Source organism: Moschus berezovskii, chromosome 18, assembly GCF_049115385.1.
Source record: "Moschus berezovskii isolate FMDL1 chromosome 18, NW_MosBer_1.0, whole genome shotgun sequence".
Taxonomy (NCBI): Eukaryota; Metazoa; Chordata; class Mammalia; order Artiodactyla; family Moschidae; genus Moschus; species Moschus berezovskii.
The window spans coordinates 53065665-53079980 of NC_142477.1; the positions used below are offsets into that span (position 1 = coordinate 53065665).

The 14316-nt window shown below is 42.6% G+C and overlaps 1 protein-coding gene across 1 annotated transcript in view; it reads right to left on the minus strand.

Annotated features, from left to right (window-relative positions):
- Positions 1-14316, minus strand: part of LOC129553261 (chondroitin sulfate proteoglycan 4-like) — a 77983-nt gene that overhangs the window by 19642 nt on the left and 44025 nt on the right. The window contains 1 exon segment of the mRNA XM_088827687.1: positions 3835-4007. Within this exon segment, the coding sequence (XP_088683813.1) occupies positions 3835-4007 (173 nt within the window).

Here is a 14316-nt window from a genome sequence, read left to right on the forward strand (position 1 = left end):
GCATGGACTGGCAGATAGGAGCATGACCTATAGTCGAGACCCTGAGTTCCAATCCTGACTCTGACTCTTGTGAACTGTGTAGCTGCGGGCAAGTGGCTTAACTTCCCTGTGCTTTAGGATCCAAGCCTGCAAAGCAATATAATGAGTAATATAAAATAAATCTGTTAAAGTGCTGCACTCAATATGTCAGCAAATTTGGAAAACTCAGCAGTGGCCACAGGACTAGAAAAGTTCAGTTTTCATTCCAATCCCAAAGAAAGGCAATGCCAAAGAATGTTCAAACTACCACACAATTGTGTTCATCTCACATGTTAGGAAGTAATGCTCAAAATCCTTCAAGCTAGACTTCAACAGTATGTGAGCCAAGAATTTCCAGATATACAAGCTGGGTTTAGAAAAGGCACAAGAACCAGAGATCAAATTGCCAACACTTGTGGGATCATGGAGAAAGTAAGGGAATTCCAGAAAAACGTCTACTTCTTCATTGACTATGCTAAAGCCTTTAACTGTGTGGATCACAACAGACTGTGGAAAACTCTTAAAGAGATGAGAGTACCAGACCACCTTACCTGCCTCCTGAGAAACCTGTATGTGGGTCAAGAAGCAACAATTAGAATTGGACATGAAACAACGGATTGGTTCAAAATTGGAAAAGGAGTATGTCAAGGCTGTATGTTGTCACCCTGCTTATTTAACTTCTATGCAGAGTACATCATACAAAATGCCGGGCTGGATAAATCACAAGCTGGAATCAAGATTGCCAGGAGAAATATCAACAACCTCAGATATGCAGGTGATACCACTCTTATGGCAGAAAGTGAAGAGGAACTAAAGAGCTTCTTGATGAGGGTGAAAGAGGAAAGTGAAAAAGCGGACTTGAAACTCAACATTGAAAAAACCTAAGTTAAGGCAGACAGTCCCATCACTTCATGGCAAATAGATTGGGGGAAAGGGAAGCAGTGACAGACTTTATTTTCTTGAGCTCCAAAATCACTGTGGACAGCGACTGCAGTCTCGAAATTAAAAGACGCTTGTTCCCCTGAAGAATAGCTATGACAAAACAAGATAGCATGTTAAAAAGCAGAGACTTCACTTTGCAGACAAAGGCTCATCTAGTCAAAGCTATGGTTTTTCCAGTAGTCACATACAGATGTGAGAGTTAGACCATAAAGCAAGCTGAGTGCCAAAGAACTGATGCTTTCAAATTGTGGTGCTAGAGAAGACTCTTGCGAGTCCCTTGAACAGCAAGGAGACCAAACCAGTCAATCTTAAAGGAAATCAACCATGAATATTCATTGGAAGGATTGTTGCTGAAGCTGAAAATCCAATACTTTGTTTGGGCACCTGATGCAAAGAGCCGACTCACTGGAAAAGATTCTGATGCTGGGAAAAATTGAAGGCAAAAGGAGAAGGGAGCGACAGAGAATGAGATGGTTGGATAGCATCACTGACTTAATGGATATGAAGTTAAGCACACTCTGGGAGATAGTAAAGCTTAGGGAGGCCTGGTGTGGTGCAGCCGCAAAGAGGGGTCGCAAAGAATCAGACAAGACTGAGCAACTGGACGACAACACAACTCAGCAGAAAGCTGAGAAAGTTGCCATTATAATGGCATTCCGGGACATAGGCAATGTTCAAAATGGTTTCAATTGTCATTACTACTATTTCTTCCCATTTTACAGATGAGGAAACTACGGATTAAAAGATACATTATAACTCACAGAGTTAATCCAGGTCTTCCCACTTCAGAGGCCAAGGCACTGTCCTCTGTCATAAGTGGTCAGTAGTGGCTCAAGGAGCAGCAAGAAGGCACCCGATTCCTACATGATATGCTCTGTCCACACTCATACACCAAAGACAGGGAGTATGGGCTGCTGTGCTGAAATCCCACAGACTCTAAATGCCTCTCAGATGCTGTTTTGGGGAGACAGGAATCATCCCATCCGGGAGTTACCTGCATAAAGGCCTGATGCCTTGTACACAACAGAAGGGGCTCTCCTTTGTTCTCTGATTCAAAGCACTGGGCAAGGCCACACTGGCATGTTGGCTGCATGCTCTGGAGAGGAAAGGGCTGTGTGGAGAAGAGGGATGTTCTCCTGGTCCATTCAAGAAGGAGAACACACCTTTCTCTCTTACCACACCTGACTTGTGATGTTGCCCAGGTTGTGCTTCCACACTGGAGCCTGCCTCTGCCTCCACGAGGACCAACAGCTGGGTCTAACACCCCTCATCCCCGACACCACTGTGCAGGCACTTTCCAGCCCTGAGCCCCATGTAACACATCACCCACAGACGAACACCTGCCACTGATGATACATTTTCCTGATACTCACCTCTTGACTCATAAAGTAGAAAAAATAAAACCTTAAATAACTGATTTTTAATAAATCAAGACTTTTTATGCCCTACTAGTTGGCCTTCTGGGCTTCCCTGGTGACTCAGCTGGTAAAGAATCTGCCTCAATGAAGGAGATCTGGGTTTGATCCCTGGGAAGTTCCCCAGGAAAAGGGAACGGCAACCCACTCCAGTATTCTTGCCTGGAAAATTCCATGGACAGAGGAGCCTGGTGGGCTACAGTCCACGCAGTTGCAAAAAAGTTGGACGTGACTGAGCACGCACGCACTCCAATCTAAATTATTATATATTTGCAATGAAAAGTAGTGGAAATTAAAGTTTGAAATGATCACCATCAAAAAATAATTTTTTAAAGAACTAGGGCTAGAGTCAAGGCATCTTAATGTGACTGTCATTATTCTTGCTAGTATTCAAAATACTAGCAAAAAAAAAAAAAACTGAGGAAGTTTTGATGCCTTTGGGCACATTAAAAGTCTCCCTCACAATGTAGTTTTCATCCTTAATTCCTTTTTTCCTTCCTCCAGAGTGCATCTGTGAACTGGAGAATTTATACTTCCTCTTTTCAGTGTCCCTTTCAGAACTTCTGCTAGCTAACCTTAAGATCTGTTCCTTTCAATGCATCCCAGACAAAGGCAATTGCAAAGCAAAAGCTAAATTCAATTCTGCTACATCACGCTGGAGAAAAAACGGCTCAATGGTTAAAGGCAGACTTGTGGTTCACTCTGGCTATTTTCTCTAAACTTGACAAGGCTTTTTTACTCCTTAGTCATGTAAAGCTATAGCCAGATTAGCTACCATATCCCTGTACCCATTGTTTAAGAATGGAAAAAGAAAGCTGAATGACATGCAATAGTTATATTCAAGAAGACAATTTGGAAACAAAGATTTTTAGAAAATGAAATCACATATAAGCAGTCAGATTCCTAGGGTGCAAAAGTAAAAAAAAAAAAAAATCAAATTACTTGAAGGCTTATACATTTAAATAAAAAGGTATGTACATAGATGCCGGTGGTGATAAAGTACCAGTGAACTTGGAAACAGATGGCTCTGGGTGCAGATTAAACACACACACACACTTTATACACATACATATTTACATGCATACATACAACTGTAATATGTGAAATTTTATATATCACCTCATATATTAAGCATAAATGTAAACAGACATATCCTGCAGGATTTACTCTTGCAACTCTGCCTTGGGTTCCCTTTTAAATTCATCTTTAGTGATAAAAGGATCCCCTCTTATTTATTAGACACAAGGTTTGAATTTGCTTGGTGTTTTCTGCCGGTTGTGTTTTATCCTGTGTTCACCACAAAGTGTCCAGTTTTAAGACCAGCACAGCTGGAATGAGTAACTGCCTGGGCAAAGGGGCACCTCTGCTTGACTTTAACAGGATGAGGACGAGCAGCGAGGGGCCCACTTTGCACAGACACCGAGCCCTGTCCAGCTGCACAGAAGTACTCAGGACTCACCAGATTCTGCGTAAACACGGAAATGTCCTCTGTGCTGTTGTCAGAATTGACGCATAACAGCCTCCCGAGTCTGGGGGAACTTATGACAGTAAAGGTTATAGTTCTGTTTCCTGCACTGTCCACGTCATTGGTCACAGCTCGTAGGTCACGAGACGAAAGGGGCTTCATGGAACCTAAGTGAAGATTAAAACATGCATGGAAAGCATGGAAAGCATATGAAGGCTACGGTTAATGACTTTTAAAGACCCCTGGGAACTGGAAAACACATAGTTATGTACAGGAGACTAGTTAACTTTAACTTGAAATTGGGCTATGAGGCATCTGTTTGTGGACGTGCTTTGCTACTGGGGCTGGAGATGAAGAGGAAAATCCCACGAAAAGACCCCCTCAGCCCCCACAGTCCTGTGTGTCTAACTGATCCCAAGAGAAAGAAGGCATTGCCAGGTGAGTGGCACCCAGCTCAGCTCCAGGCACAGGAATGGGGAGTCGACGTTGTGCATGGAGAGAACAGGAGACAGCCCCCTCCCTAGGAGGACAGGCACATCCTGGCCTGATGGCGGCTGCAGGTGCTCCATGGAGCATCCATCTGTGGACCCCTGAAGGAGAGGCTGGCTCTGGAACAAGTATGAGAGGTCTCCAGAGTACCCCCAGACATGCACGCTGCATGGATAACATGGGGAGGGAAGAGCCTGTGTGGATATCATGGGCAGAAGAACCAGAGTGAGCGGTCAGTGTGGTAATGTGACCTCATTGATAATCAATGGCCAGAGAGACAGGGGGACATGCAGGTTAGAGCAATGCTTGTCACATGCTCTGTACTGAAGGATCAGTGTTTCCCCCCAGATCCACTGTGGGCCAATAATTTTATACAACACAATAAAACATTGCAACAGTGTCAAATTGCTATAAAATTTTCTAAACACCTCCTTTCACTTTCCATTCTTATCACTTCACAGACCAGAAGGTCCATGGACCACAGCTTGAGGAATACAGGGCTGAAGTACATATCCCTTCACTTTGCACGGGATTAGGGAGTAATCCCAACCTGACAGGATGGCAGATCTGAGAGAGATTTATGCAGTCCACCTGGCTCAGAATCTCACCTTCTCTCTTCTGTTTTAGCCTTCGCTAAAGGGCCTTACGGAGAAGGCAATGGCAAGCCACTCCAGTACTCTTGCCTAGAAAATCCCATGGATGGAGGAGCCTGGTAGGCTGCAGTCCCTGGGGTTGCTAGGGGTCAGACACAACTGAGCGACTTCACTTTCACTTTTCACTTTCACACATTGGAGAAGGAAATGGCAACCCACTCCAGTGTTCTTGCCTGGAGAATCCCAGGGACGGGGGAGCCTGGTGGGCTTCCGTCTATGGGGTCACACAGAGTCGGACACGACTGAAGTGATGCAGCAGCAGCAGCAGCAGCAAAGGGCCTTAGCATCAGGTCTTGCACAGGGGCCTTGCACTAGCTCTTGGAGTAGGCACTTGATAAACTGTTTAACTAAGACTGATGCTACAGCTGAAACTCCAATACTTTGGCCACCTCTTGTGAAGAGTTGACTCACTGGAAAAGACTCTGATGCTGGGAGGGATTGGGGGCGGGAGGAGAAGGGGATGACAGAGAATGAGGTGGCTGGATGGCATCACCGACTCGATGGACATGAGTTTGAGTGAACTCCGGGAGTTGGTGATGGACAGGGAGGCCTGGCGTGCTGTGGTTCATGGGGTCGCAAAGAGTCAGACACAACTGAGCGACTGAACTGAACTGAACTGAAGCCTCCTAAGTGACATCCACTGTGCTTTCATTACTCAACCATTATAGCCCTGGAGACTGAGGGCCACCAACTGCAGTATTTAAACCATGTCAGGTGCTTAAAAGCAGGACCTTGACTATAGCTAATACACAGGGAAAACCAGCTTTCAGTAAGATTTCTAAACATGCAAGGAATGTTCTGAGCTTTTAATTAATTAAGGTTCCCTTTAAAATAGCAGACAACAAAACCAAAAATAAACAAAATTGCCCTCACTCAGCAAAGGAAACCATCAACAAGATGAAAAGGCAATCTGTGGAGAAAATACTTGCAAACCACATATCTGATAAAGGGTTAATATCCAAAATATACAAGGATCTAATACAACTTAGTAGCACAATCCCCAAATCACCCAATTTTAAAATGGGCAAATGACTTACATAGACATTTTTCCCAAGAAGACTTACAAATAGGCAACAGGTACATGGAAAGGTGTTCATCAAAGCTAACCATCATGGAAATGCAAGTCAAAACCACAATAAGATATCACCTCATACCCATCAGGATGCCCATTAACAAAAAGACATGAAGTAACAAATGCTAGTGAGGGATGTGGAGAAAAGAGAACAGAACCCTTGTGCACTATTGGAGGGAATATAAATTGATGCAGTCACCATGGAAAACAGTGCAGAGTTTCCTTAAGAAATTAAAAGTAGAACTACCATATGATCCAGAAATCCCACCTCTGGGTATACATTCAAAGGGAACAAACTCATTATCTCAAAGGCAAATCTGTACTCCCATGTTTGTTGCAGCATCATTCAAAATAGTCAAGATATAGAGACAACTTAAATGTCAATGAGTGGATGACTAGATCAAAAAAATGTTGTAAAATGTGATATATATACACACACACATACACAGATATACACATACATATATATATATAGAGAGAGAGAGATACACACACACATACACTGTGCTGTGTTTAGTTGCTTAGTCATGTCCGACTCTTTGCGACCTTATGGACTGTAGCCCACCAAGCTCCTCTGTCCATTCTCTAGGCAAGAATACTAGAGTAGGTTGCCACGCTTTCCTCCAGGGGATCTTCCCAACCCAAGGATTCAACCCAGGTCTCCCACATTGCAAGCAGATTCTTTATCATCGGAGTCACCGGGGAAGCCCAGTTATAATCTGCATGCCCTGCCTAATTTGAAAAGTCAATCTTTAACTCAATTATTTTAAAATAGGAGGACCATCGGAGTCACCAGGGAAGCCCAAATACACTGGAGTGGGTAGCCTATCCCTTCTCCAGGGGATCTTCCCGACCCAGGAATCAAACCTGGGTCTCTTGCATTGCAGGCGATTCTTTACCAGCTGACCTACACAGTGAACACACACACATATACACACACACACACACACACACACGAATAGTACTTAGCCTTAAAAAAGAAGGAAATCCTGTCATTTGCAACAACATGGATGAAGCTAGAGGGTATTAGGCTAATGGGAAACACGTGAAACAAGTCAAAGACAAATACTGAATGGTATCACTTACATGTGGAATTTTTTTTTAAGTCAAACTCATAGAAACAGAGATTAGAAAGTAGTTGCCAGGGGCTGGGGGTGAAGGAAATGGGGAGAGTTTGGTAAAGAGGTACAAACTTTCAGTTATAAGATAAATAAGGTCTGAAGATCTAATGTACAGCATGGTGATTATAGTAAATAACACTTCATTGAATAATTGAAATTTACTAAGGGAGTAAAAGTGAAAAGAAAGAAGTAAACATAGGAAGAGATGAATGTATTCATTAGCTTGAATTGGGGGAGGATCTTTTCACAGTGTATACATATATCAAAGCATCACATTATATATTTCAGATATCTTACAATTTTTGTCAATGATACCTTTATAAAGCTACCAAACGAAAGACTAAAATAAGATAAAACAAGACAAAAAAAACATAATAAAGTAAAATAAAATATCTGAGCTCTGGGGATAGGCACTAGGCCCTGGGGCTCCTGAGAGGAGGCAGAAGTACCTGAAATATCAGCCTCAGGAACACAGTTCTGCCCCAGAGTCAGGACTGCCTTGGTACACACACACAAAAGTATCCTTTAATTGCCTCCTGTATTTCTATAGTTCTTGCTGCTGAAAGTCACTGCCACCTTTTAGCTTCTGGAACTGGGGACCCAGGCAATGAGGTCATCCCGGGGAGGCCAAGAGGACTTATTCTGTCCATTCAGTCAATGTTACATGAAGTCATAACTGAGGCCCATTCTCTATCACCTGTCAAACGAGGGTCCCCCCTCCTTCAGGTGGATTACATCTCTTTTGTGCGCAGTCTCTGGGCACCCCAACATCCAGCTTCTACTCATCTTCAATTTTTCTTTGGAACTTTTAACACTGTGCTTTCTTAATTATTTCCTTAATGAAATCAGACTCTTATCTTTTCATTTATTCCTTCACCTCAAGGATTATCTTTGGCAGGTGAAGGGGGGGTTGGTGGGAGGGCTCTTTAAAAAAATCATTTTATTTATCTTTAGTTGAAGCATGTGGCATCTAGTTCCCTGACCAGGGATTGAACCTGAGCCTCCTGCACTGGAAGGGCAGAGTCTTAGCCTCTGGACCACCAGAGAGGTCAATTTCAAAGTCTTTTTGGGTAGAGGGCCCACCAGAGATGTCCCAGGTCAAGAGTACTTCTCGCTCAGCCAGGGTATATTAATCCCTCATCCCCTTGTCCAGCTTCCTAACCCAGAAGGGTGTCCAGTTCCTAGTCAGCAGTCACCCAGAGCATGCTCATTCAGCAAGACTAGCTGGCTCCTTGCTGCAAAGGCCTGATGAGCATCTCTGACCACGCAGCCCAATTCACCAAGGGCCAAACATCACTTCCCCCCAACCCCACCTTCTTACATCCAGGCATTGATATTTTCACCAGTTAGCTTCAAGCGCTTAATTTGGGAAAAATTTCATTGAAGTCCCACCTAAATTTATATTCTATAGAAGAACTGCCCCACCAGGAGTGTGGTAATAAAAGGGGACTGTAGCCATATCTGTTTGGCAAGCTCCCACTCTCTATGTACCTCATGGCGATTTCAAAAGCAAGTTGGCATGTTAAAGACTCTAAGTCTTGGAGTAAAGATATCTTTTCACCCTTCTTTTAAGTATAGCAGTTCTCAAACATACTCATACCCTGTTGTGTTTGCTTCATGAAAAACCACCAGTGACAGTTTCACGGCCGTTGAGCTAGGAGGTCTTGTGCATTCCTTCAACAGACATTACCAGGTGCCTCGTATGTGACAAGCCCTCTGAGAAGGAATGGAGATGTACCAGGAGACAGCACAGACCCAGTCCTGCCTTTTCATTTAGATGTCATGATAACTCCTAAGATGTATGTATTTTTTTTCCTCATCGCTAAGAAGGGATGATAAAGTTAAGCAACTTGCCTAATGGTCAAACATAGATCTCACTGCCTCGGAAGTCAGTACTATTAATAAGTTGGCTCTATATTGCCTATATCATACTATTGAGTTGGCCAAAATGTTTATTTCAGTTTTTCTATAAGATGCTACAACCGAAATGAACTTTTTGGCCAATCCAATACTTTGAGCTCAGTTAAAATGACCTGAGTTAGGAAATGTGATGAATGATTCAGGAAATCTGATAGATGTAGCTCTCCACCTTCCAGACACAGCCTGCCTCCACCCTGGGCTTTGCTTCTGCATCATGCTGTCCTCACTGGTAACCTCTCCCCTCTCTGTTCCCACCATCACAATGCTGCTCACTCTGCAGAGGCAGCTTAAGACCCATCTGGCCAACAAGATCTCCCTCCCCATTGTTGCCCATGGGAAATTTTCTTCCCCCAAACTCAAGGAGCTCACCCCGGCTGCACCCTCACTGGACACTTAGGATAATATATTTTGCATGATTATTATACTTCTGAGTATAAGTCTCTTATTTCCCCAATGATTAGCTCTTTAATTTTTTCCTTGAGGATTGACAGTCTTTTCTTAAAGCTCTTGGTTATCTCCCGCTAAGTCTTACAATATTCAATTCAGTGTTTCAAGACCATCTGACTAAAAGATTTTATAAATCTCTGCTCCAAACCCTTTAGCAACATGCTGTGACTTCCTTCTGCTTTCTTCTCTCCCTCAATTCCCATCATGCAAGACAGATGGCCCATTGGTGAGATATGATTCCCTCCATAGCATAACCAAACCCCAAGGGGACTGAAGTCACACAGTTTGCTATGAATATCCTTCACTGATCAGTTACTTAACTCTAGGTCTGTGTAAGCTTATACTCCAGACCAGTTTGACAAAACTCTCAAGGTCAACCCCCCCACCACTCTTTGTAAAAGAGCCAGGTACAACTTAGATATACAGAAAGACTAGGACCTAAGGCCACAGTATGTTCCAACATGCTATAACTAATATAAACACATTCAATGGTGGCATTCAAGGTGAAAAATTGGTTACAAAATTCCTTTCTGGGGAATAAATTTCCTGAAAGAAATAGAATATATGTATAAACATATACACACATATTTATGTATGTATATTTATGTGTACGTATACTTACATACAAAATAACAATGAAAATATACATTAAGTTTACTTTCTTAGTTGAGAACCAAAAAGTCTGTTTAGAATTACACCTCCTCCTATTTTAAAATAACTGAGTTAAAGATTTACTTTTCAAATTTGGCAGGGCAAACAAATTAAAACTGGGTTTCCCAGGTGAGTCAGTGGTAAAAAAAAAAAATCCGCCTGCAATGCAGGAGATGCCAGTTTGATCCCTGGGTCAGGAAGATCCTTGGAGAAGGAAATGGCAAACCACTCCAGTATTCTTGCCTGGAGAATCTCATGGACAGAGGAGCCTGACAGGCTACAGTCCACGGGGTCACAAAATAGTCGGATATGACTTAGCAACTAAACAGTAACAACAACACAAATTATAACTAACCTTAAAACATTCACTCAGTGAGTATTTTTATAATTATTTTGGCTTACCCTACAAATTCTCACAAGTCTCAAGCCAGGGCCGCTTTTTAAGGCAGTATACAAATGAGGCAGAACAGCATGGACCAAGTCTGCTGGGCTGATGGAGAAAAGCCAATTGGTATGGGCTCAGTAGGAGTGATTAAAAAAAAAATTGACTAATGCTGGGCTATAATATTTTAATAATCCAAGAGAGCAAAGCACACAAAATTTCCACATAAGCACTGCTGCTTATTAAATTGCTCTGCACCTTTTCCTGGTTGTGTATATCAATCCATCAGTAACATTAAGGAGACAAACTAAGCAGCCACCATAATTGTCTTATTCTCAGGGAGCTGATATTCTAAAATAGAGGCAGTCCTGGAACACAGGCACATACAGAAAGAACAGATACTGTGAACCAAGCACAAGGTTTGGGGGTGGTGTCGGCACTTAGTCTCGAGGTTTACGATTCCCATTAGTTACCTGACTTTGAACCTGCCCACGTCTCAGTTACTTATGTGCCAAATAAAGATGATCAAAACTTGCTTTTAAACACATTATTTTGTTTAAATCTTTCTAACAACTCAGTTCATTAGATTAAAAAAATACAAAACACTATAAAAACATAGATATCAATAGTATCTATTGATACTATCCTATAATAGAAATAGATTTTCTCCTATTATAGTTCTATGAAGTCCATAGCTCTATAAAAAGGAATAAACTGTCTCCAATATTTCAGAACATATCGGCCAACTTGAGTCTGACAAGAACTATAGTAGCTGACAGCTGACACCTGGAGCCACACCAGAGGCGGGACACAGAGAGTCTCCCATCTCCTTCCCCTGCCAAAGGGCTGGCTAATAGATGAAGGAGGCAGAGGTCACTCAAGGCCTGCTCCCAGCAGGACCTGATATGATGGAAGGGGGGTCCCAAGGGAAGATGAGTCGGGCATTTGTCATCATCACCCCTGCAGCTTTACACAGCATCAGGGACCAATACCCTAAGGAGGCTGCAGCAGAGCCAGGCTGAGCAAGACTCAACTATGCCTCTGGAGAGAGGATGAGGCCATGTGATCTTCAGAACCACAGCCCACATCCAGGAATTCTAATGCAGAACAGAGGGGTCACTGCTACTTGGGGACATTAGGGTAGGAAGAATGCCAAGAACAACTGGACCAAGGGACCCATAATGTCCATCCCATCTCTAAAATCTATGACTCCCTCATTCTCATTCCACACCCACCCAAGCTCAGATCAAATGTAAGAATCAACTGATGGAAATGTACACGAAAACTCATCTTCCTTCCTACTGACCAGGGGCTGGAGTTGGATATAAGTCATGGTCTGGGGATAGAGAACAACAGAGAAACAAGAATAACAGACCTAACAGGCTAGGGGGAGCTGAAAAAAGAAGCTGCTCAGTTTGGGATCTAAGGATAATGTACAAGTTCTGGTGGAGGGTTCTTAGATACAGGATGCAGGGAGGCCAGAGTAGGGCAGATGCAGTGCATGTCGGAAAGGGAAGCGGATGGTTACTCAGGGCTGTGTCCATGGTTACTCTATGTTTTGCAGAGTTCCACAAGGCTGACAACAGATACTTTAACATGTTTTTCTTGCGAAATTAATATTCAGTAAAACAGGTGCCAGAAACTTGAAACTTTCTAAGCTGTAGTGGCGATAACTCCCCTTGAATCTAATAAAACTGTCTTCATTCACAAACCAGAGTTTAGCCAGAATAGATGAAAGGTATTTAATCTTTTACAGCAATCAGATTTACTTGACGTTTAGACCCTCTTTTTAATAGATGGCTCTATTTTTTGCCCAAAAATATTAGGGTATAGTAGTTTGCTTATTTTTTAAAACACCAAATGGCACTCTAATTGTCTTAAAAAATGATAGAAGCATTGCACTTTTCAGAGAAAAATTATGGAATATAAAAAGGTTTTAGAAGAGTCCAGGTTAACATATCTTCAATTAGATTTTGATAAAGATTCTTTTTTGTGAGCTCAAATGCTTAAGGCACCTAAAAATTTCAAAATTTTTCGTTAAAATTCTTGTTTTTTTTTTGAAAGTTATAAATAGTGATTTTTCTCTAGATTTATTTAGAGGTATGTAAGCTTTATCTGCATATAAGTTAAATAAGCAGAGTGACAATATACAACCTTGATGCACTCCTTTTCCTATTTGGAACCAGTCTGTTGTTCCATGTACAGTTCTAACTGTTGCTTCCTGACCTGCATACAGGTTTCTCAAGAGGCAGGTCAGGTGGTCTGGTATTCCCATCTCTTGAAGAATGTTCCACAGTTTATTGTGATCCACACAGTCAAAGGCTTTGGCATAGTCAATGAAGCAGAAATAGATGTTTTTCTGGAACTCTCTTGCTTTCTCCATGATCCAGCAGATGTTGGCAATTTGATCTCTGGTTCCTCTGCCTTTTCTAAAATCAGCTTGAACATCTGGAAGTTCACGGTTCACATGTTGCTGAAGCCTGGCTTGGAGAATTTTGAGATGACTTTACTAGCGTGTGAGATGAGTGCAATTGTGTGGTAGTTTGAGCATTCTTCGGCATTCCCTTTCTTTGGGATTGGAATGAAGATTGACCTTTTCCAGTCCTGTGGCCACTGCTGCGTTTTCCAAATTTGCTGGCATATTGAGTGCAGCACTTTCACAGCATCATCTTTCAGGATTTGAAAGAGCTCAATTGGAATTCCATCACCTCCACTAGCTTTGTTCGTAGTGATGCTCTCTAAGGCCCACTTGACTTCACATTCCAAGATGTTTGGCACCAGGTGAGTGATCACGCTATTGTGATTATCTTGGTCATGAAGATCTTTTTTGTACAGTATATGCAGAGTACATCATGAAGAATGCTGGGCTGGAAGAAGCATAAGCTGGAATCAAGATTGCTGGGAGAAATATCAATAACCTCAGATATGCAGATGAAACCACCCTTATGGCAGAAAGTGAAGAGGAATTAAAAAGCCTCTTGATGAAAGTGAAAGAGGAGAGTGAAAAGGTTCGCTTGAAGCTCAACATTCAGAAAACAAAGATCATGGCATCTGGTCCCATCACTTCATGGGAAATAGACGGGGAAACAGTGGAAACAGTGTCAGACTTTATTTTTTGGGGGGCTTCAAAATCACTGCAGATGCTGATTGCAGCCAGGAAATTAAAAGACGCTTACTCCTTGGAAGGAAAGTTATGACCAATCTAGATAGCATATTAAAAAGCAGAGACATTACTTTGCCAACAAAGGTCCGTCTAGTCAAGGCTATGGTTTTTCCAGTGGTTATGTGTGGACGTGAGAGTTGGACTGTGAAGAAAGCTGATCGCGAAAGAGTTGATGCTTTTGAACTGTGGTGCTGGAGAAGACTCTTGAGAGTCCCTTGGACTGCAAGGAGATTCAACCAGTCCATTCTACAGGAGATCAGTCCTGGGTGTTCATTGGAAAGACTGATGCTAAAGCTGAAACTCCAATACTTTGGCCACCTCATGCGATGAGTTGACTCACTGGAAAAGACTCTGATGCTGGGAGGGATTGGGGGTGGGAGGAGAAGGGGACGACAGAGAATGAGATGGCTGGATGGCATCACCGACTCGATGGACATGAGTCTGGGTGAACTCCGGGAGTTGGTGATGGACAGGGAGGCCTGGTGCGCTGTGATTCATGGGGTCACAAAGAGTCGGACACGACTGAGCGACTGAACTGAACTGAAGCTTTATCTATTTCCTGGTTGCACAATCAAATT